The sequence below is a fragment of the Chionomys nivalis genome, chromosome 10 (assembly GCF_950005125.1).
Source record: "Chionomys nivalis chromosome 10, mChiNiv1.1, whole genome shotgun sequence".
NCBI classification, from domain to species: Eukaryota; Metazoa; Chordata; class Mammalia; order Rodentia; family Cricetidae; genus Chionomys; species Chionomys nivalis.
In genome coordinates this window covers 26561361-26586382 of record NC_080095.1, presented here as the reverse complement: position 1 = coordinate 26586382, position 25022 = coordinate 26561361, and the positions used below count along the sequence as shown (strand labels likewise).

At 44.2% G+C, this 25022-nt stretch overlaps 1 protein-coding gene across 8 annotated transcripts in view; it reads right to left on the bottom strand.

Annotated features, from left to right (window-relative positions):
* Positions 1-25022, bottom strand: part of Ttc7b (tetratricopeptide repeat domain 7B) — a 215232-nt gene that overhangs the window by 60246 nt on the left and 129964 nt on the right. For all 8 annotated transcript variants that reach the window (XM_057782135.1, XM_057782137.1, XM_057782136.1 and 5 more), the window contains 2 exons: positions 19552-19624; positions 16794-16954 (listed from right to left, as the gene is read on the bottom strand). In XM_057782135.1, coding sequence (XP_057638118.1) covers positions 16794-16954; positions 19552-19624 — 234 coding nt within the window. The remainder of the gene's footprint in view (positions 1-16793; positions 16955-19551; positions 19625-25022) is intronic.

Below are 25022 nucleotides of genomic sequence, written 5' to 3'. Positions count from 1 at the left end.
ATTTAAAACATTTTTTCAGAGACCCACTGAAAATGTATTAAAATTAACGAAGACCAGAACATGCTAAAACACTAGTTCAATTCTGTGATGGTTAATTTCAACTTGACAGGATCTAGAATCACCTACAAGACAAATCTCAGCAGATCTGTGAGGGCATTTCTAGATTGGTTCAACTGTGTGTGTTATGGATGTGAAAACTTGATGTGGGAGTCTCCTCTTTATGCTGTGATTCCCATTAATGAATAAAGAAACTGCCTTGGACTGTTAATAGGGCAGAACTTAGGTAGGTGGAGAAAACTAAGCTGAATGCTGGGAGAAAGAAGGATGGAGTCAGAGAAGCCATGGATCCTCCACCTGAGACAGACACTGGTTAGAATCTTTGCTGGTAAGCCACTGCCACATGGCAATATACAAATTAATAGAAATGGGTTAAATTAATATAAGAGTTAGATAAGAATAAGAATAAGAAGCTAGAGCTAATGGGCCAAGCAGTGTTTTAATTAATACAATTTCTGTGTGGTTATTTTGGAGCTAAGCAGCCGGGTGGCCGGCACCAACAAGCGGGCCTTCCTCCTGTTACAAAGACCCATTCTAAATTTGGGGAGCTATCCTGTGAGCTGGGGTTCCTTATCTGAATAAAACAGGGAAAACAAGTGGAGAATGATCGCCTGTCAAGGGATTCTGGTTTGAGTGCAAACCGACCAGCACTTCTAGCTCCTGCCACGGCGGTTCCTGCTTTCTCTTCATTATCTGCATCTTTCCTCGTTTTGGTGGCTGGTGCGGTTCATAACAGGGTTTCTCTGTGTAGCCCTGGCTGTCCTGGAACTCACTCTGTAGACCAGGTTGGCCTTGGGCTCACAGAGATCCGCCTTTTGTATCTTTCCTTAAACTGCTTCCTGTCAAGCACTCTGGCTACAATGAGGAGAAAAGTAACTAATATGGACTTCATTATTAACAATTAAAAGAATCCTCTACAATGGCTGTTGTGTTCTGGCTCTTACCAATCGTCTGTAACCCAACTCAAGCCACGGCCAACTCTTCCCTCACTTACCAGTCTTCATGCTTTGATTTCTGTTGTTTGAAATGTCCTTGAAGCCATGTGTTCTGGCCTCTCAAGCACCTACTCATCCTGCAGAACGCATGCCAAACAACATCTATTCATTCAGCCTTCAAGAATGGGAGTAACCCCCATCCAATGACAACACAATTGCCAAACCACAAGAGTTCACAACTGCAGGATAACAAATTATAATCCAGGAAACATGTTTCCAAGACAAGTAAAATAGTAACAATAGCAGCAGCTGAGAGACACTTGAAATAGTTAATCACCGATTCCACAGTAACCCTACAAATTAGGCAGAGAGTTAATCTGTTCAAACTCACATCACAGACACTTAACTCTAAATCTGTCTGACTTCCAAAGTACTGAACAAGAAGCAGAGGATGATCTCAAGTCTTATAATGACACTAATGAGGAGGTGGGCATAGCACTGTCTACTCCACTACCAAGTACTTAAAACTCCCAAATGTAAGACTGGAGGCAATAAAATGTGGCATAAGATTCCCTAGCCCCCATGAGAACTTCCAGCCCAGTGAGGACAACCCTGTGGCCTTGAACTTGAGGAGCTGGGTGCTGGGGCTCTGCCCTAGACTGTCATACACAAGATTCAGTAAAGGGCAGCCACATTTGCGCATGCGTGCTTGGGATTTGCCTTTCACCCCCAAGTCTCAGACATAAAAATTCTAGGTGTTAAAATGCCCCAGTTATTCAAACTTTCACTTTTCATTAAAATTTATTAAATAATATTTTACCTTACTTTGGAAAGAATCCTAAGATAAATCATGGAATAAAGACTATGTTTGGCTTAGGGAAGGGCTAAGAAAGGACATACAACTGCCCCAGTGAGGAGCTAGGCCATGTGGTATTGTGAAATTTCATTGTTCTTCATAGAAAATGAGTCTAAGTAACCATTCCTAGGAGGACTCTCTGATCTTTGGGAGTCTGCCCTAGACTGTGTGACTCTTGCTCACCTTCTCCTGGGTCCACTCCCGTAAGTCCCAAGTTGGGCTGGGGGGAAGATGAAGCTAAAATTTCAAAATTCGGAAACTTAATATGCTTCTCAAAACTTTCTGATCTAGAATACTCAGTGAGGGTAGAAAAGATGGCTCTGTGGGTGCTGTGCAAACATGAGCACCTGAGTTTGGATCCCTAGAGCCCACCCAAAGCCAGATGTGATAGCACTTATCTGTAGGCCCAGTGCTCCTAGAGTGGGATGGTAGGCAGAGACAGGAAAAAATCCCCATAAGATCATTGGTCAGCTGGGCTGGAGTAGGCAGTGGGAAACAAGGGACCCTGTCTCATACAACATAGAAGGCAAGGACTGCATCTAAAGTGGTCTTCACACACACACATACAAATTTTAAAAAATTGGAAAGTCTGAGGCTCTAGTTTCCTCCAGCTTGCTAACTGCTTCAAGGAGGAAACACGCGCATTTGCCATCCAAACCTGCTAACTAGGTGTGAGGGCTGCGTTCACGGCAGCTGGTTTAGAAATAAAATGATAGGCACCTGAATCCTTGGGGGCTTGTGCTGCTCTGTGAACTTTTAGAGCCCTCATGCCAGGAGCTTTCCTTGGCTCATCTCCTGAATGTGGGCAGGTGCAGAAGCAGCCGCGCAGAGCAGCCTGGGAGGTTTGTTACAATGGGCCCTGCATGTCGTCCCCCACCTTTCAGAGCTGGGCAGCCCACCTGGAGAGATGGAGCAGGGCTGCTGCAAGGACCTGAAGGAATGCATGCATGTGACACTAGGCAAAGGAAAGACTGGATCTGCAAAGGAGGGGGTGTAGGGTGGGTGGGGCAAGCGCTCAGAAGGAATTTTAAATACAGAAGATGGGTTGGCACCGACCCCACTGATGCGAGCGATGTGAGAGATGAAAAGCAGTGTGGCGACAAGGAGAGAGATGAGGATTTGAAGCCAGATGAGTCATTTGGAAACAGGTGTTCCAAAAGAGAAGGCGAAGCAGGCCATGTGCAGCCAGCCGTGTCCAGAAGAAGCATGCCTTCAACCTTCTGAAGGTTCCATCGAGCCTGAACGAACTCTACCTCTGTTGACAGTCTTCAACATTTCTATGCCTACTACGTGCTGTTTGGAGCCACAGTTGGCCTGGCGAGGATTTCTTAATGGACCAGTGCCAGAGGAACAAACAAACTCACGAACAACTAACCTGAGAGGCCCTAGTGTAGCCACTGTGACTGATAACACCAGGGCAGCCTGTGATGCTGGCTTACAGCCATACAGGAGCCAGAGCTGAGACACAGTCCTGCCATTCCCCTTCACAACAGCTGGAAGGAATGAGGGGTCACCCAGGTCACATGACTGTTAATACATACCAAATACTCTTCGAGGCCTCACTAATTGCAAAGAGTCAGCAAATGACACTCAAGTGATCTGGTTATTCATTTGTTACCCAGGAAGTAATTTCATAGACCATTTGGCTTACCTAACTACTGTACTGATATATATGATCTCCTATTTATGATCTCAGGAGATAGAGAAGATACAAGTTTTAAATGCAAAACTAGAAAAGGCCTTAGCAGATTTCTGAATACTTTGTTATTCTGAGTATAGAACAAGACATGTAGCTGCAGAATCTACTGGAAAGATTCTTGGGAAAAACAGAATCTCTCTCTCTTCTACCTGCCACCCCCAGTCGGAATTCACACACCTCTAGATTCCCAGGTAATCCCAGGTGGGTGCAAAGTTAAATTGAAAAAGCACTGCTGTTCACAGCCCCCTACCCTATCGGAGGACAGACCCTCAGTGGTCTGTTCACAGCCCCCACCCTATCGGAGGACAGACCCTCAGTGGTCTGTTCACAGCCCCCACCCTATCGGAGGACAGACCCTCAGTGGTCTGTTCACAGCCCCCACCCTAAAGGAGGACAGACTTCAGTGGTCTGTTTAAGAACAGAGGAAAAACAGCTGCCCAGGAAAGGGCTCCCATGCTTCTTGCACTTTGGAAATTCTTGCTGTGCTTATTCATTCCCAGGAGAAATTAATTTATTTATTTAGAATTGAGGGTTTGCTATATTGCGCAGGCTGGTTCCAAACTCCTGGGCTCCTGGGAAGATGGAACTATTGGTATGCACCACATTTGCCTCCAGTGAGACTCCTGGGAGCATGCCTTTAGTTCCCAAGCTAGGTGGGAATTCTGCAAACCATTCACATTATGCTCACAACTGTGGGCACGCTAGCTGTGGTATGAAATACATGGTACCTGCCCTTCCAGGGAGAACCCCTGAGCACTTCCTGAGGGACGAGCTAGAACTCTGCCTAGTGTTGCCCACATAGTCACACTGAGGGTGTACCATCCAGCCATGGCCTCCCAGTCCGGGGCACCACTCAGAGGGGCAGCCATGGCCTCCCAGTCCGGGGCACCACTCAGAGGGGCAGCCATGGCCTCCCAGTCCGGGGCACCATTCAGAGGGGCAGCCATGGCCTCCCAGTCCGGGGCACCATTCAGAGGTGCAGCCATGGCCTCCCAGTCCGGGGCACCATTCAGAGGAGCAACCATGGTCTCCCAGTCCGGGACATCATTCAGAGGGGCTGCCATGGTCTCCCGGTCTGAGGCATCATTCAGAATGGCAGCCATGGTCTCCCAGTCCGGGGCACCATTCAGAGGGGCAGCCATGGTCTCCCGGTCTGGGGCATCATTCAGAAGGGCAGCCATGGTCTCCTGGTCTGGGGCATCATTCAGAGGAGCAGCTATCTCACAGTCCTCCCTTGAGTCCGCAGAGCATGGAGCGACTGCCCCACCAGCATGTGGACAGGGTAGGATCCTGAATGGGCTTAGTAAATCATCTTTCAGAGATGAAGAATCAAATGTTTTGCAGAACAGGCAAATCAAAGTCAGGTTCAATGGCTGGGAGAGTCTGGCATTATGCCTACCCAAATGGACATAAACTTAAATGTTTTTGAAATGTGTTCTGGTCTAAATTTCTTTGCCGATACATGACATCTCAGAGGCTATTCTCAGGTTTTAAGGGATTAATCTGGGTGCTTGGTCCTGTCATACACCCAAATGCATTCTGGCCCCTGGCTAGCAGCTAATAGGGAGGCGTGTCTGAGGGCTAGGTTCTCTTCGCTGCAGCAGCTTCTCTGGTGATGGGTCTACCCACTTGCTCCCTGACAGAAGTGAGCTATTTAACTGCTAAGGAAGTTGTAAAAACATGACCATCTTGACACCCTCGGGTGCTCCAGGAGACATAGTGCAATATGCTAGCATTGGAAGCTCATCAGCTCTCCTCGCTCTCTGGGCTCAGCTGTCAGCAGTGACCAAGCTGCACCATATCCCCTCACTCTCAGGTCAACTGTTCCAGAAATCAAGACCACACTGATTTGGTAAAACAAAGATTCTTAGTGCCAAAGAATATGCAAGTAGCTGGTTTTTCAGGGCTTAGCTGCCTCTTCTCCTACCCTTCAAGGGGCAGGGCTGGGGACAGAGCCAACCTGATGATGTGCTGCACACCTGTGACCCTAAGCTCCTCCTCTTTATGATGGACCATATTCCTTACATGTTGCCCCTTAGTTCAACTGGAATATGCCCTTAGCCACCTAGAAGTATTTTAGAGAAAACAATGGATACAAATCACCTCAAGGCACAGCAGTTTGCCTTATTATTGGCTTCTGTTTTGATAACAGATCTCAGTTTGAATTCTGGAGCCATGGTGCCTCAGTTGGAAGCGACCTGCCCAGGTTGAACTGAAAACACCTTTGGAATCACATTGCCACCATCATTATGACCACCTTCAGTTCCTGCTTTAGCGATGGCAGCTGCTGAATGTTATGCTACCCTCAAAACAATAGGGTCTACACATACAGCTGGGACGGCATGAGACATCAAGGGGGCAAAGTGAGAGGGAGGCAGAGAAGCTGCCCTCAGGTTCTATACAGGGAAACAATGCCCTTGGCCCAGCAATCACAGAGAAAGGAACAGGCAGACTCTTCCCCACGGCTCCCAAGCCGTTGTGCAGGGCTGCGGGCTCCAGTTGCTCACAGTACAGCTCCTCAGGTCTGTGGCATGCTGATCACGGTGGGCAAGGCACTGCAGACAACAGTGTCCAGAAAGTACACTGTGTGAGTGTGAAGGTGACTCTTGGGATTACTGACTGACACTAGGAAAATTAGCGGTCTTGAAAAGGAAAATATTAAATCAACTTTCTGGGTGCTGACTAGAAAGGGGTGGCTTCGATGCCGACCTTCTTGCCTCGGGCTGACTTCTCCCAGATCTGCTGAACAGACCTGACCTTCAACTGCCAAGGAGACTGGTCCATCTTGAAGGAAATAAACATTTTCTAAAAGGGGGGCTCTTCTGGAAAGGGCACAAGATACTTGAGGAATTTAAATCAGAAGTGCCTGCCTAGGTGAACATGGGGAAAGAGGTGTAGGGAGTACCACCCATCCCATTGGGGATGTCTGCATCTAGCCATGAAGGATAGAGTCCCCCTGAACCTCCTAAACAAATACAGCTGTAAACACTCTCCCAGTCTTCCCAGTCTTTGATTGGAAATGCTGTGTTGGCCTCCGAGCCATTCATTTGTCAATAGACTGGGGTCCTACTCCTAAGCATCCAAGTTTACCAAAGACCTCACCACAAACCCAGACCTCCCAGAAAGGTGACACTCGTCAGGATACTAAGTGGGATATGTCACCTGGGCTCAGAAAGTCTACTCTGAAAGAAGGCTGGCTTAATGATCCAGACACTAACACTTCCTAGTCATATAATTCTGAAGAATACTTACTAGAAGCCATCCTATAGCCAAGCACATCAACAATAAAATAAAAGAAAGTTGTTTTAATAAAGGTAGTAACATACATAGAATAAAATTTGCCGTTTTTGCTATTTTTAAGTATATGGTTCTGTGGCATTCAAGTTCATTCACAATGCAGTGCCACCATCCATCAGCCATCTCCAGACCTTGTGCATGTGCATGCAGAGGCTGGAGGTCAACCTCAGTTGTCATTCCTCAGCTGCTCTAGACCTTGTTTTAGTGACAGGGTCTAGCACTGGCCTGGAACTCACTGACTGGGCTGACTGGCCAGTGGGAGCTGCCTGTCTCCACTTTTTCAATGCAGGGATTACAAAGATCACATATGGCCTTTGTAAAGTATATTATGTGTATGGGTGTTTTGTCTACATGCATGTCTGTGCCCCACATGTGTGGAAGCCTCCAGAGCCAGAAAGGGTTTTGGGTCCTCTGGAACTGGAGTTACAGAAGTTGTGAGCCATCATGTAGATGCTGGAAATTGAACCCTGGTCGTCTAGGATCTCAGCCAGTGCTCCTAACCACTGAGCCATCTCTTTAGCACCTACATAGAGTTTCTTATGTGGGTTCCAGAGACCGAATTCAAGTGCTAACCGAACTATCTCTCTAGCTCTAGCCTCCAGAACGCTTCATTTTGCAAAGCAGTCTGTATCCTTTAAACAGTAACTTCCTTGCTCCCCATCCCTCTCCTTCCTGCCCTGAAACAAAGATGGTTATGCAACTCTTCAGCAGTTTTGTCTGAAGTTTGATTTGATTTTTTTCCTGTTTAAGTAGAGTACATACTCACACTTACTCATGCACTGTTTATTAGTGAGGTCATCGGATTGAGAGCACTTTTATGAAACCATCAGATGTTGGACAAAGCACAAGAAAGTGGCTTTTCAAAATTTTCAGATACAAGTTTGGATCTTATGGTGGGTGGACAGTTTCAGGTGTTTTCAACTAAAAACACACATCTCTGGGTCAGAGGACACAGCGCTTCTAAAACACCTACCTCTGTAAGGGTCCCTCGTCCTCACACCTGGGGAGATTTTTCAGGTGGTCATGATTTTTTTACACTATTGGAAACTATGTGAAAAGATCTCGACACAAAACATTCATACAGTCAGCTATGACCACTATATTCGCACACCACACTGTGGGAGGCATGGTGAAAGATGGGTCTGGAGAGATGGCTCAGTGGTTTACAGTACTTGCTGTTCTGAGCATCCACATGGGGACTTACAACCATCTGTAAAAACAGTTCTGGGGATCTGACCCCCACTTATAGCCTCTATGGGCACCAGAACATACATGGTTCATTTACATGTATGCAGGCAAATACTCATATGCATAAAACAAAAATAGTAAGACTTGCCTACATATTCTCAAAGGATCTCAGTTTAAGTTAAAACCTCTTGAGCAGTGTTTTGATTAGTGATTACAGAGGCCATCACTGTGTCTGAGCTGAGTAATGACATAATCAATGTGCCCCTTAAATTTGCCTTCGATAGGATGCTGGACCTAAGGAAGATGGCCGTGTACCTCATGGATCTTGACCTGCAGAAACTCGAAGAATGTCTGGGTGGGCTGCTCCTTAGTGCCGTCCTAATATAACAATTCTAACCTTACACAAATTGCTCTGATGTGTTCAAAAAATAAAAAGGAAGCATTCCATATCATTTAGGGAGCCCAGCCTAACCCAATTATAGCCAAAATATGATGGGGATATAAAAGCAAACAAAATTACAGGCTATTTTGAATATAAACATAAACTGGTGAAGGAGATCAATAAGAAATAAACTTATCACAATCAAAATGATATTATTAATCAATTAAATTTATCAATCAATTTAACTAATCATTTAAAAGTTGGCCAAGGAAATCCATAACAAGTTAACTTATCACAACCAAAATGGTATTATTATAAGAAGACATGGCTAGTTTAACATTTAAAAATATCAATACAATATTCATAGATTAAAGGAGTCAAGTCATACAATCATCTCAGCTGATGCAGAAAAACCATTTTATGAAATTCAGTATCAGGTTTGATTAATAAAAACATTTCTGCCAGATAGTGGTGGCTCATGTTTTTAATCCCAGCACTCGGGAAGCAGAGACAGATGGATCTCTGTGTGTTTGAGGCCAGCCTGGTCTACAAAGTGAGTTCCAGGACAGCCAGGACAGCAAATGAGGAATAAGGAAACATCTTCTATCTCTTAAAGGGTATTTGTAAAAACTCTGTAATAAGCATAAATATCTGACGGCAAACAGTGAAGTAGTTCCATTCAAATGTGCTCAAGGTTCTAACACAGTGAGGTCAGGTAAATAACCCGAGAGCTTAGAAAAAATATAATTTTAATTATTTCTAATAAAATTATCTAAGTAGTAATTCCAAAATAATATATGTTATTTGAATTATTAAGAATTAAACTGGACTAAGAAAATATACAAAAGCCAGTTCCCATTCTATACTCTAGCAGCATGTAGGTAACAAATCAGATTAAAAACATTTTACAGGGGCTGGAGAGATGGCTCAGTGGTTAAGAGCAGTGGTTAAGCTGCTCTTCCAAGGATCGGGTTCAATTTCCAGCACCCACATGTCAGCTCACAACTGTCTGAAGATCCAGTTGCAGGGGATCTGACACTTCACACAATACACATAAAACAAAGTTAAATGTTAAATAAACCATAAAAAAAGGAACTGGGGTCTGATCTCCAGGTTCAAAAAAAAATTACAAATATAAATTGTATATGAAAAAAAAACTAAAAGATTTTACAGGGAACTAAGAATAGTCCTAGTAAAACATGAACAAAATATTTATGAAGAAAACTGCAAAACCTCATAAGGATATGTTTTATTTGTGACAGTCTCACTATCCCATAGGCTTGCCTTTAAATCCTGGTCCTCCTGCCCCTACCTTCCAAATGCTGGGGTTAGAGTGACCCAAAATGTCTAGCTTTCATAAAGATGATATTATTATTATTATCCCTCTTTTTTCATTTTTTTACTTTTTATTTTTTATTTGTTTTGTTTTTTCAAGACGGGTTTCTGTGTGTAACATTCCTGGCTATCCAACTCGTTTTGTAGACCAGACTGGCCTCGAACTCATTGAAATCTGTCTGCCTCTGCCTCCCAAGTGCTGGGATTAAAGGTGTGCGCCACCACCACCATTCAGCCTCCTCTACTCTTTAAAATTTTATGTGTATGAGTGTTTTGCTTCCATGTATATCTGTGTACTGCATGTGTATCTTAGTTTGCCCATGAAAGTCAAAGGAGGGCATCAACCCTCTGGAACCGGAGTTACAGACAGCTTGAGCTGCCATGTGGGTGCTGGGACTCAAACTTGGGTCCTGTGAGAAAGTAGGGAGTTCTCCTAATCGCTGAGCTACCTCTCTAGCCCTTCATAAAATATTTTTAAAGGCCTAGTTCATTACGGTCATACAATGGCAAGGAATTAGAAAAGCCACTGCCAAAAACTGATAATTCTCCCCAACTGAGGTATTATATTTAATGTAATCCCATTCAAAATTAAGGGTTTTTGGTAGAACTTGACAATCTGATTTGGAATTTATATGAAAAGGCTTAGAATGACCATGACCATGAGACCCATAAATCCCAAAAGTACAGGAAAGCCTATCTCTCATATAACAAAGCAGTAAGAATAAGCAGGAGACGAAACTCAGCTGACGGAGGGCTTGCCTCGTATGCACAAGGCTCTAGGTATGCGCCTCAGCACTGTAGAGATGGGGTATACATCTGTAACCAGCCACTTGGGGGAGGAGGCAGGAGGAGGTTCAAGATTTTTGTCTAATAAAGTTCTGCTGGACATTTTTCTACCTTACAGGTCTTTTTCTTTATATATATATAGTGCCACTCCCTATGAGATTACGGGGCCAATTACATTCAAACCAGCACAGCAGTGTTTCTTATACTATTTTTTTGGTTTCCCCACCCACCCATTTGTTTGTTCTGTCCTATTTTGGTTTGTTTTTATTTTGTTATTGTTGTTTTTAGATTCCTATTTGCTTTCTAATGAGAGAGAAAAAGAAAAGAGGTGGGTTCAGAAGTGTGGGGAGTTGGGGAGGATCTGGGAGGAGATGGGGAGGAAAAATATGATCAGAATATATTATGTTAAAAATTCATTTTAAATTAAAAAAAAAAAAAAAAGAAGACGACCTGGGTTTAGTTCCCAATATCCCCATGATAGCTCACATCTGTCTATCACTCCAGTTCTGGGGAATCTTCTGGGCTCTTTGGGCTCCCAAACACACATGATATACACAAACTAACACAGGCATACACATACATAAAAATAATAAATAAACAAATAAATCTTAAAAATAAAAGAAGCAACAAATATAAAGAAACCAGAACTTACTTTTTATAAATATAAAAGAAAACCTTACAAATTTCATAATTTGTGAAGATAACCTAAGTAAAAAACAAGCAAAGACTTCTCTATCCTTTACAAAAGGGGAAGGCTAAATGACCAATACGCAAATAAAAAAAAAATGCAGTCTCACTGGTAAGGAGGGGCACGCCACAACTCACAATGCAATCGTTAGCCTGTGGCCACAGTGTGGAGAAGAACAAGTCTGGCAACATTGGTGCAGAAGTCACAGGGGCTCTAGGACCAAAAGGAATGGAACCTGGCCAATGCTTTGGAATTACCAGCGAAGTCAAAAATACACCTATCTGCCAGCTATGGTAGTGCATGCCTGCCTTTAATCCCAGCATTGGGGGCAGAGGAAGACAGATCTCTGTGAAGTCAAGACCAGCCTGCAGCCTGCTCTACATAGTGAGCTCGGGGCCAGCCAGGGCTACACACACACACACACACACACACACACACACACACACACAGAGAGAGAGAGAGAGAGAGAGAGAGAGAGATCAAACCAAGCAACTACAAAACACAAATGCTATGACCTATGACCTATCCATTTCCCATAGAATCTATGGGTAGGTTCAAGAAGACTTGTAAAGAATATTTACAGCAGCATCTCCTATCACAGCCCCCAAAAAGAGCAATCTTGTCTCTTTACAGTACATTGGATAAAGATGACAGAACCTCAGGAACATAATTTAAGCACTGAAAGCAAGTAGTATCTGGGAGATATATATATATTTTAATATTTATTTATTTATTTATTATATGTACAGTATTCTGCTTGCAGCACCAGAAGAGGACCCCAGATCTCACTACAAATGGTTGGGAATCCCCATGTGGTTGCTGGGAATTGAACTCAGGACCTTTGGAAGAGCAGTCAGTGCTCTTAACCTCTGAGCCATTTCTCCAGCCCTCTGGGTTATATTTTAAAATACAGAAAAACATTCAAAACTAAAAATCTTTGTTATTTACAAGTATAAACATAGATAGTAGAGATATATAAGACAATGACCAACACAGAAGTCAAGGCAATAATTAACGGTAGATGAGTGGCAACAGGACTACATAGAAAGGAAACACACCCATTACATCACATAGGACATATTGCAAATATAAGTGTGAGCACAAATGAATGCAAAGGCAGTTCATGGGCACCTCTAATATTCATTTCTTTAAATAAGGAATGAATATTCATGTTTTATACTATCGTCTTAAATATACTAAATAAACATTCTTTAGTTTCTATCATTATTTGATAACAATTAAACTACGGTTGAAGCCACTGGGGTGGTGTGATAATATGAATTATTTTCAGTTTCTAAGCAGTTGTCACATACAATAGCCTTATAAATGCGTTAGCTAACTCAATTCTTACAATAATCCTCTGATATAGGTATTTTATTAGCCACATTTTACAAATGAAAAGATGAGACAAAGTCATTAAGTGACTTACTCAGAGCTGGAGGGTTTGATGTTCAAAGCCAGGTTTGCCCAACTCTTATAGCTGAACCCTTAACTTCTATAAAAAGAATCTGCATTCCTTTCCTTCCGTGCAGAACTAAGCCCACAACAGCAGCTTCTCCAGACTTACTTGTGGAGTTCCTTTAGGAAGGAGTTTCTGGGTGAGGCTGTGACTCACGTGGCTTCATTGGTAGTGTTTGCCTAGCGTGCATGAAGCCCTGGGCTCCATCCTGAACACGTCATAAACTGGGTATGAGGGCACACATGTGTAATCCCTGGCATTGGGAAAGTTGAGGTGGAGGACCAGGAGTTCAAGATCATCCTCAGCTACAGGGTAAGTTTGAAGCTGAGCCACATAAGACCCTACTGTTGTGTGCCCCCATCAAAAAAAAAAAAAGCATTTCTGGTTCTCGGAAATCCTATAGCTGGTGAATATTTATCCACTTACAGTTCTGCTTCAAATGACAAAATGGCTGAGATGGTGCCTCTTAGTTTAGACTTTTTAGGTCCCTGTTAAGCTTTTTCAAGGTATGAAAACATGGGTTATGATTTCATGGAGAATGAGGATGCCATATAGTCCACTCTGACCCTGTACTGAAAGAGCTACAGCAATCATCTCATACATAGGGAGGATTGACTCTGGCTCATGGTTCTAGAGGTTCCAGGTCACAAATAAGTGCTGTGTCACTTTGGGCCTCTCACAAAGACAGAACATCTTGGCAGGAACTAATGGAGCAAACTCAGCTGGTAGGTTATAAAGAAAAAGTAAGCGGAAAGAAGACAAGCTAAGGTCCTAATGATGTTTCCAGTAGAATCTTAGACTTACTAAAGCCTAGGGCACATTACGTTTCTTTATCCATAAGCCACAGTTAGTAATAACAATAACCAACAACCTAGAAACTTCTATCAGATACATACCATCTGTGGTGGTTTGAATCAGAATGACCCCCATAGGCTCATATTTCAAATGTTTGGTCCCCAGTTGGTAGAACCATTTGAGGAGGTGTGGCCTCACTGGAGAAGGTATGTCACTGGGGTGCAGATTTGAGATTTCAAAAGCACATGTCATTCTCAGTTAGCTCTCTCCCTGCCTCAGGCTTGTGGATCAAGATGTACTTGATACTTAGATACTGCTCTAGTGCTATGCCTGTCTGCCATGCTCCCTGCCATAATGGTCAGGGACTCATTCTCTGACACTGTAAGCCCCCAATGCCTTGGTCATGATGCCTTGTTACAGCGACAGAAAAGTAGACAAGATACTACCCTTTAAGATCCAAAGTGTCACCTTGGGGAGCAAGCCTTAATACAATAATCTTTGGAGGACACACCTGCAAACCAAAGCATGTGATATATGTTCTGGTCATGATTTGTGTGTCCAAATGTTCAGGGGTTGGAAGCTTGATCCTCAGTGTGGCTATAGAGGAAAATGGTGGAACCTAGTACAAGGTAATTATGTCACTGGGGGCTCTACCCTTCTAAATAAGTGACGTAATTCTTACAGGACCCTGGTTAATTTTCTTGTGAACAGTCTGCTGTAACAGTGCAAGTTCTGTTCTCTTGACTCATGTTCACACTGTGACTTCTCATTTGTGCATGTGTTCCCTCCATGTACCATCTACCATGTAACAGATACGACGCAGTCAGGGAGCCCCCCCATCAAAGACGCGCAACATCTACACCGAGCCCCTGGACCTCTAGATAAATATATAAATAAATCTATTTTCTTTACAAATGTTAACCCCAGTTTTAGATCTTTTTTTTTTTTCTTTTTTGTTATAATAATGGAGAACAGACCAGTGGAGATGGGGTAACACTGGAGGACCAGCTGCTTCTATGAGAACCTTCAACTATCTTATCTGACAGACAGGGCTAACCCTAGTGGAAGGATGTTCATTCCTAGGGAATAAGTACAAACATAATATCAACTATGCGGTTGTTACTATCAGTGGGTTAGGGATAAAAGAAACTAGAGGAAACTCTAGGCTGGGACAAAATGGAGTCACTCTTGTTTAGGTTGGTGTTATCAGGCTTTACCCAGGCCAGCAGGAAACCACAGGACCCACATTTGGTCTCAACTTTTAGTAATATTTTTACTAAAATAAGAATACTGAAACGTATTCTTACTAAAACCTGGGGAGAAGTTCTGATCACAAAGGAAGAACACGAATATCTGAGAAGCGAACACGTCATGGGCTGTTCTCAGACCTGCTGCCATGTGCTTTCTCCAGCTCACAGCTTAGCATTGGAATAACAGACTTGCGCTCCTAGACATCTCCACTGCTGCTCCTTATTCCTACAGCTTGAAAAGGCTGTCAGCTGCTGTCACCTGGAGGCTTCGCCATGGCAGCCACCACTGTTTACTGCTTCTTGTGCAGTGTGGCTGGTGGTCTAGGAAGCTCCTTGACACCACGTGCTAGAGTGTGTGTACACACATAGGGCAGGAGGCAGGAATCACAGGAGGGTGCTTTACAAGGACTGATAAGAGAGATCAAATTCAATTGTATCACGTTGTACTTTACTACTTTATCGAGATGGAGAAAGGACCAAAAATTTTTTAAGTAATTTAAATACTTTGAGATTCCACAGGGATAGATGTCTTGGGATAAATACACAGGTATCACAAGAGCAAGTCTTAGATGTGCAAGAAGCAAAACTGTAGCAAAGATTTTTAGTTCACTCTGCAAAAAGCTGAGCCTACAGAAGCAAACTCTAGTCAGAGGCTTCCTGGATTATAAGAAGACAGCTCTGGCTAGGGAGAGGAGAACCAATTTTCCAAGAGGAGACAAAAAAGCACTGATTAGAACCCCCAGGAGGGGATGAGGCAGGAGATCAAGCCAGTACTGACCCATTTATATGCTGCTGCAGCACTTCTGGACGTAGAGAGGAAGCAGGGCCACCTTCCACATTCCTCCCCTTCTCCCTGTGCTCCCCGACCCCCAAGCAGTCCCCACCCTGTTACTGGATCTGCAGCCATGCAGACAATTAGAACCCTCCAGCCTGCTGGGGTGTTTACTATTCTTGGCCACTGTGTACTGGTAACTAAGCACCACTGAGGATAAAATGGCAACCCAGTAGCCCAGAAGACAATGTTCTCCACAAAGCCTAACCACCAGGAGTCAAAGGATCCCACATCCGTTGGCTCAATAAAAGATGTGACTCAGAGGACAGATGTGATGGACAGGCAGTTTCAAGCCTGGGGCTGCCTACGATGACAATTCTTACAGTACGTATAGTCATTAACTTCCTAGAGATTAACCTAGGCTCAGAGAGGTAAAGTACCCTGATCCAAGTTACAGGATAATCACTCACAGCCTGTGGGAGCTCTCAAGGGACACAGGACAAACAGTCTCCAAAGCAACACTTCCCCATACTCCAGTCACTGGAGTGTAACAGGATTCTGTCACAGCCAAGTGCACTGATATTAGTATTTACAATATTTTTCTTGAGCATGAGACTCTTAATCTCAGAGTCGTGGGTTCGAGCCCCACGTTGGGTGCTATTTGTTGACAAGGGGTTTCTGTTCTGCCCAGTTCCCGCATCTGTTGAGTCCCAAAGAAATCACACAGAGGTCTATATTAATGATAAACTGATTGTCCCATTAGCTCAAGCTTCTTATAACTTATATTAACCCATTATTCTTATCTATGTTAGCCACATGGCTCAGTACCTTTTTCATCAGGGCAATCACATCTTCCTTCTTCTGTGGTTGGGACAGGATTGGGGAGAAATGGGCTTCCTCCTTCCCAGAATTCTCCTGTTCTCACTGACCCACCTCTACTTCCTGTCTGGTTGTCCCACCTACACTTTCTGCCTGGCTACTTGCCAATCAGCATTTATTTAAAACATAACTGACAGAATATAGAAAACTGTCCCGTGCCAGAAAACTATTAAAAGATTCACCCACCATGTTGGTATGATCGTCTGTGCTCCAGGGTACACAGAAGGGAGGAGCAGGTGAGGGTGACTTGAGGCACATCACAGGTAGCTAGGAAACGGAGTGGGGGTGGGACAACAGAGATTCTCTGTCCTCCTCGAGTATTCATGAAGATCTCACATTTGACAGACGAGAAAGAGGGAGAGTGAAGCTCATCCAGTAATTCCAGAGTAGGGGAGATCAATGTGGGATTACTTACATAAAATTTTCTGGGTATTCACTCAGGGCCATGTCAATGATGTTGAGAGCATCATGGTAGTGTTTCTGGGCTGACAACAGGAGAGCAAGGAGGTGCAGGGAGTTGGCATCATCACCTTGGAGCTGAAGAGCTTGACGAACATACCCGAGAGCTTCTGGTATCTGGTTTAAAACAAGACCAAAAGGAATGCTTAAACAGTTCCTCAGAAAGGGGCCTGGTTACAGAAGGTGCATTGTGAGAAGTTTCACATTGTAGGGGTCAACCTCATGGCATCCCCAGGACACTGGCCAAACAAGGGAGCACATCCTCTTCAGCAGTAATAGGGCTGATGAGGGGACCGGAGAGACCCCACTTCTCTAGTTACCTGTCCATATGCTCTTCCATCTCTCTGGAGAAACACTTTCTCACTTTTGTTCCCCACAGAATCAATGTACTTTTGATTGTGTCTAAGATGATTTTACTGCAAATAGAGATGCAGGCAAGCTACCAAGGGTTCTTAGTGGAATTGAACTGCCTTAGCTGAATCACTCTCCCCTTTCATAATATTATTGAAATTAAAATACTTCATAGGCCACGAAACCTTTAACAGAGCTTTCTAAGGACCAGATGTCTAGACCTCTACTGGACATGAAGGAAATATGCAAACAAACAAAACCCCACACCTTTCCAAACTACATCCCAAAGTAATTGGAGACAAGAAACAAATTACAGGGCCACTTGCAAAGCAGATGTATCCAAATTTAAGCAGGTTCAGGCACAACCTTAACCATGAATGCAACAGGTGTTCAACATGTTCTTGTGTAAGAGGTGTGTGCATGTGCACTTGCCTGTGGATGTGCACACAGAGGCTAAGGTTGTCATGGGTGCTTTCTCTAGCCTTCTCCAGCTTCATTTTTTGAGGCAAGTTTCTCACTGAACCCAGAGCTCCCAGAATCCACCTGTGTGCCTCACAGTGCTGTGGTTAGAGATGTGTGACTGTATTTGGCTGTGACATGAGTGCCAGGGAGCAGAACCTTACTCACTAGCCACCTAGTGTCGTCCAGCTTCACAACACGGTCTTTAGTGAAGAATAAACGGGCATGGAGCCCAGAGTTACGTGTACAGTAGGTATTTGAACATGTTAGATTTCAGGTTTAATAGAAAGGAGAATATGTTGGATTTCAAAGCAGAGCTGAGGACAGAGGCATTCTAACTTATCTGCACAGGGGACTCTGTGTGGCTTCCAACTCTGCCCTTCAGCTCTCCTATCACTTCCCAAATCTTCAGGAATCTCAGCCCTTAGGAGAATCTATGACTTCCTTTTCCAGAGCCCCCTAATTTTCCACTCTGAACTGCAGTTTCACATGGATCTATGCCTTAAGTGCTGGCTACAGAGGCTTCCTTCTTTGGAACCCTAGAGCTGTCAGTGCTACGGTCATGCTTCAGTGGCAGGGAGGAAGTTCAGGTCAGAGAGGTGAGGTGCCTTGAGTACACCTGCTGAGTGATAAAAGGGGGGGGGGACTCTGGCTGTTCTGATCCTTCTCTACCCTCTCTAGGAGGGCCATGACCTCTGTCCCAGGTAGCAGGGACACACTCATGTAGAGCCCTGGTGATTCAACACTCGTGCCTATAATCCTTGTGGATGAGTTGCACCCATAAGTCCCCATCTACTCATCCACTGTCTTCAGCAACAGCCTCCTGCGTGGCCGACCATTCCTCAGCTTCAAGTGCGGAGGCCAAGGCTATCCTCACGGTGCTACTGGTTTGTAGGGATGGGCAAGTATTTAGGGATAGAGATGGGGCACAAAAGGATATCTTTAGAAGGGAGTAGATGCAGGGTTCAGAGCTGGCTCCCTTCATTAAAAAACTCTTACTGGGTGTCAAACACATACCAGCAGTGTTCAAGTACCAAGGCTAGACAATGACAGTGGCAGACATGGTCCTCCCTTCCTGACCTCAAGTGAAAAGGACTGATATTTTATAAGGAAAATGAGGAGGTGAAGGGAAAACAGATGACCAGTGCTCAGCCCACCTCTGCTGCAGTGGCAGCTCCTACCCAGTCCAGCTGTGACCACATTCCACCAGGTAACAAACCTCTCTAGGGCAGGAATCTTGGCTTGCTGTGTTTCCAAGATGCCAATGGCAGTTACTTCTTAACACCATTCTGGGAAGCCTCTAGGGAATGACATCTTGAGCCAACCTCTGATTCACCCTTCCAGTGTGCACTCAGGAATGTGCTGGGGTCACCACCAGTGTCTTGCACCTGGTGGGCTAGCAAGCATATGGGTGCCATTTCTAGAACAGCTGGGAGGGAATGAGGGTACTAGAATGTGAAAGGCAGCTCAAGTTGCTTTTGGGAAAATGAAGCTAGCAAGGCTTGGCCTTCCAGCAAGAACATGCACCCGTGGAAACGCTCATATCGTTTATGCATTTTAAGAGATCTGGTGTCTCTTGATACCTCCAGCATTTTCCAGTTAAGCACAGATACCCCGTGACAGTCAGGATCCAACCAGTGACTAAATCTCCACCATGAAACGCAGCACTGAGTTCCATGACCCCATTACTGTTAGCAACAAAGGTCCTTTGGTGACCCCTGGAATCAGGGTACATGCCGTGTTGCCATCTGACTCCAGGCTGGGCCTTTGTGGATTTACTTTCAATAGTACAGCCTAGGCCGTCTATCTTCACAGCACATGCTCAAACTCTCTGGAACCTCAGGGTCTTTTCTGGGAGGAGCTGGCGTCCTCCGAGAGCAGCGTCAGACATTATAGATACTGACCTGTCTGGAGATGGCGAGCTGCAGAGCCAGGTAGAAAGCTGCTTGGTAGTCTGTAGGTGACAGGCTGTGGGCCCTGGAAAAGTATTCACTGCTGTTAGAACACGAGGCCACCTGTGCGTGCCCATCACAAGTTCTCCGCACATCTGCATTTTGGTGTCAAAGTCTCATTTTCAGCTGAATTATGTATCATTTCCTTGACCCTTCCCCAATACTGTTAATGAATGTTACACAATCTGATCACCATACACAGATTATGTTTTAATAAGAAATATTAAAATTAAATTAAAATGAATTGGAATATGTGTTTGGTTCTTGTCCAGAGCCTAAAACGGCCATAGAAGTTCCAAGACTCTGTGAAGGGGCCTAGAGACAGGTAATCAATCCCCAGACCCTGAGGTCTGGCCTTCTCAACAGATGCTTCCTCTTAGCTGAACAGAAACCAGTGTCATTCTGGGTCATGATAAAAACAAGTAACAGGCTGTGGGCCCTGAAAAAGTATTCACCCTTTTCTAACATAAACCCATGACCAGATGATGGCTACTTTGGTTAAGTTTGGAGTGGCCTTAACTACTTCATCCAAATTTCAGGATTTCAGAAAAAGCCATATGAAAATCAAAGACCAGTTTTGCTTATAAAATGAGGTTTGGGTTTTTGTGAACCAGAAGGAGGAAAGAAAGACATTTACTCTGTAAGGAGTCTACTAAATTCCATGCAGCTCCCTACTTGTGTTCCTCTGTTTTGTATGACAGTGTGGTTGGACACTTGGCTCCATCCACTGGTCCTGGCTGCTGGATGCAGAGGCTGCTTGGGCTGTCTAACAGGCTGCAAGTGTAACCTTCTTCGGCTTTTATGTGGAACTTCATGCATTTCATCAGAAGCAATTCAAAATGTGATAGTGTACAGAACCTACTTCTGCTTTTAACAGTCTTGTAGGAAGAGAAAAACAAACTTAACTTCCACAAAAGGAGCATGGAGCAGACTAATTACAAAGTGTGGTCCTGGATAGTAAAGAGCCATCTCTGGGCCGGGCGGTGGTGGCGCACGCCTTTAATCCCAGCACTCGGGAGGCAGAGGCAGGCGGATCTCTGTGAGTTCGAGACCAGCCTGGTCTACAAGAGCTAGTTCCAGGACAGGCTCCAAAACCACAGAGAAACCCTGTCTCGAAAAACCAAAAAAAAAAAAAAAAAAAAAAAAGAGCCATCTCTGCTTTGACAGCATTCTGTGATCAAAAGAGGGACTTTCACCAGCAGACTGCAAGTTCAAGATGAAACAGAAACTGAAATTATTATGGAGTCATCTGCGGCCAACTCACCAAAGTTTTCTAGAGACATTGGTTTTTTACGTAATCGTCAGACTTCCACGGGAAAAGAAAGACACGTAATATGCACGACCCAGAAAATATGCCAAATACATGAACTTGGGTACTGTTTGGGCAAATGCTGTACTGTATGCATAACTGGGGTTTGCTCTTTCCTTAGTATTTTAATTTACTTAAAAATGGTTTTTATTATTATTTGTGTGTGTTGTACACGTGTGCTGGTGCACTTGCCTGCGAGTGCGCATCTGGAGGACAGAAGCCTCTGTTCTATTGTTCTTGTTCTTCATACTTTTTTTTTTTTTTTTTTTTTGAGGCCTCATCTTTCCCTGAACTTAATAGACTGACTGGCCAGTGAGCCACAGGGATCCTGACTCTGCCTCCTCAGCACCGGGATTAAGAACATACATCACCACATCAAGCTTTTATGTGAGTGCTGGGAATCAAATCAGGTTCTCATGCCCATGCAGCAAGCATTTGTTAATATCAACTAGGGAGTCCTGGGGAACCCTTCCTAGCAGCCCCTCGACAGGCTACAACCTTTGGGCTTCACTGGCCTGGGTTTAAGCGATGGCGGCCAAGCATTTACTAGAGCTGCCTCCACTGCGTTCCAGCTGGCATGACTGACACGCCCTGGCTCTCCACACATGAGTAGTGAGAGGAATTTTCTTTGGTGCTCATGGATGAGGTGAAAATGTCATGGTTTCTGTCTTTCCCAATTATCCAGTGAAAATGGGTAAAAGATCGATTATGAAGAAACATTTATTATGCAGAACAATTTATTTTATCTCGTCTTCTTTCAAAAATAAAAAGGCCAGGTTTCTACAGCCATCAAAAATAATTTGTCAGAACCGTAATTTTTCTCAGCCCAGTTTGTATTTTTCCACAAAGTAAGTCAAATCACTTAGTGCCAACTAAGTGAGAAGCTGGCAGCTGCTCTGGTGAATGCCGAGTGTGGATGGTCGCTATGGGCAGAGGCCCCACTCTGGTCTCAGCACAGGATTGTGGGCCACTAACCACAGGCCTGGAAAAGAAACAAACTGGAAGAGCTAGCAATTTTGCCATTTCCAGAGAGCATTATGGTGACTTCTAAAGAATTTCCACTGAGGCTAATAATGAGACTCCGCCTGCCTGTTTCTATTGAAACACACCTTAAAACATGAGTTTTAAGTGACTTACTTGAACAATTTTGTTAATGAATGGAACTGACTACTTTAACAAAAGAAAGGGGGTAGGTGGGAAATAGCATATAAAACAAGAAAAAGTAAGTGGGGTTCACCCCCTGTAGATGCCACACACCTTGCTTTGGTTGTGTGGGACAGCTCCAGCAGCTAAGCTTCCTGGGACAAGGGCCCTTTGGTATGCTTACTGCTACTTTGCTCAATAAAAACCAAGTGCCCATGAAGCTGCAAGTCTGAAAATTCTACATGAATCTAAAGCAGCTCCACAAGCCATCCTCATGTAGACAACACTAAAATGCTATCATAGCGATGCTCACAGTGCCTCTATAGATAAAGCACCTTTATCTTAAAGAATTCAGTTCTTCTCCCATGACAAAGATGGGTATCTATTCTTCTCCCATGAATAGAGAAGTATCTATTCATCCATCATCCTACCTGCCACCTACCCATCTATGTACCCATCCATCCACCTCTCCCATCTACCAACCTAGCTGACTCTCCATCTACCTATTCTCCCATCCATCCATCCATCCTCCCATCTATCTACTAATCCATACAGCCACTCTCCAATCACCTACCCATCCATTAACGCACCCACCTACTGATTTACTGTCATCCATCTACTAACCCACCTGCCCATTCACCTACCCCTATCCACTCCCACCCACTCATCTGTTTATCTATCCATTTATATTATGCAGTACTTACTCCAAAGAATAAGGCTCTAGGAAGTCTGGAGATAAATAATATAAGTTTTCCTTAGGGAGCTCTTCCCACCCTACCAGAAGGAGAGACCCAAAATGATCTTCACAGTGTAACAGATGCAGTGGCCAGACAAAGGCATACTGGGCTGCTGCTGGAACACGGATGGCTCAGACTACCGGGCTAGAGCCCAGCATATCCAGTGGACTCCTAAATTCCAGCTCCAATAGTGTCAAGAGCTGATCATGATCATATAATGATGCTGATCAATTCTTATTCTGGCTCATAAAGCACAGATCTCACAACAATGATGACTACAATTTATGAAACCTCTATTATAAGCATCTTACCTAAGAATACTCAGAAAAGGAGGCAAAACCAGAAATGGAATGGGGAAGTGTGTGATGCCAAGGCTTGGTCTTTATACCACCATCCTGCTGTCCTGTCTGGCTAATTTCTCAAAGTTCCCTTCAGTTCTGATTACAATGGGCACAGAACTCATGAATTAGGAAGAAATACACAGAGTTAAATCAGAGCGCTCGCTAGGTACACACCTTAGCTTGTCCAGGTGGCTTTAGCACTGAACGTCCGCATTCTGGACCAGCTCAGCCCCAAGCTATCACCCTCTACACATACACCCACCACACTTGAACCCACGCCAGGGGTCGAGAGACAGGAAAGTGAAGCTGTGTTCCAGCCCCTGGGTGGCAGACATGAACGATGAAGGAGCGGCGTTTAATAGTGCAGACATGACAGACACATGCTGTCAGCGTCTTTGGGACCACTTTTCTCCAGAGGGCATGGAAGTTCGCTGAAGCCAAGCTTATAGCACTGCACACAGCAGTATTTACTTTGCCATATTCTGCTCGGCATGGATGAACTGGTGGGGGTGACTAGGTTATGGGCTGACAGCTCAGTATCTGGGTAAAGCCACACCACTTTGATATATTCACACATTGCCCCCTTGAGGGCCCCGGAAAACAATCTTTCCAAAGTCTGGCTCTAGTTATGATTAAGACTTCATTCCCAAAGGCTATCCCTCTTAAAGGTACCACTTTTCTTTTCAAACAGAAAAAATGAACAGCAAAACCAGAAGCGAAATAATAGTATAAACAGAACTTTGGGGGAAACCATATAAAATACATAGTAGAAAAACATTTCTCACCCAAGTGGCTTTAAACGCTCTATTTACGTTTAAGAATTAATACAATCTTTCTTATTTATTTAAAATCTTTTCTTTAAAGCTTTTATTAGGTCCCCAATTGACTAAAATAGTCAATGTCTACTTGAATCAAAATGATTGTATGTATTTAAAAACATTCTTTATTTCAGATAAACACTAATTTAGGTTAGCCTTCTGCAAAGTAGTCAGTTAGATTAGGAGAGCTTATTTCTCCTTAGTCCCTTATGAACAAATATGTTAAATCTCTTTGAATTCAAACCTAAGTGGAGAAGGAACAGAAAAGAATTCAGGCCGACAGAACAGCTGTTACATAACCCTCGCTACCCAGGCCGCCCCAGGCAGACCACCACTGTGGCTGTTTTTAGAGAGCCAGTGAGACTGCTGATTTAAGGAAAGTAAAACAGATGTGATGGCCACTTTCTCAGGCATCCGCGTGTGGGTTTGACGAGAACTGGAGAAAGCAAAACCTGGAATCATTTGAAATGGAAATGCTTTCCTGCTCTGGGTTGAGAAACACTAACAACAAATGCTGAGCCCAAAGCCAGGGATCTATGCAGACGTCAAGAATAGGCCCAGCAAAGTGAAGGAGTTGGACAAGCCTGCTTGGAAACAGAAAGAAATGAGGCTCGGGCACTTCAGTGGAGAAAAGCCAGGTGATGAGGACGCCGTGAGAAAGGCACACGAACAACACAGCAGATGCCTCCACTCATCGCTGAGGAAAGCATCTGACAAAGGTGGCTGGTAGAGGCTGATTCGTGAGGTTTTCAAAGACGCAGCTAAGTTTCCAGCACAGTTTTAAGAGATCAATGCAACTCAGGTGTATTTAAAACGACAGGATCAATTCCAATTCTAGGTTTCACCTCACAGGGCTGGATTTGCAGGGACCAACTTGATTTTGATGATTTATTACACCTGCAATGAGCAAAACCAAGGAAAACTACCTAGATGCTGGCTCAACACTGGCTCCAATATACGTCCCTAGCGACTCCTTTCACTCCTGCACCCCCTCCCCAGACTGCGATGGCATTATTGCTTCTCCTGTCCACCAGGTATGGGGATAACCACAGATTTTAGGATAACAATGCCCTGT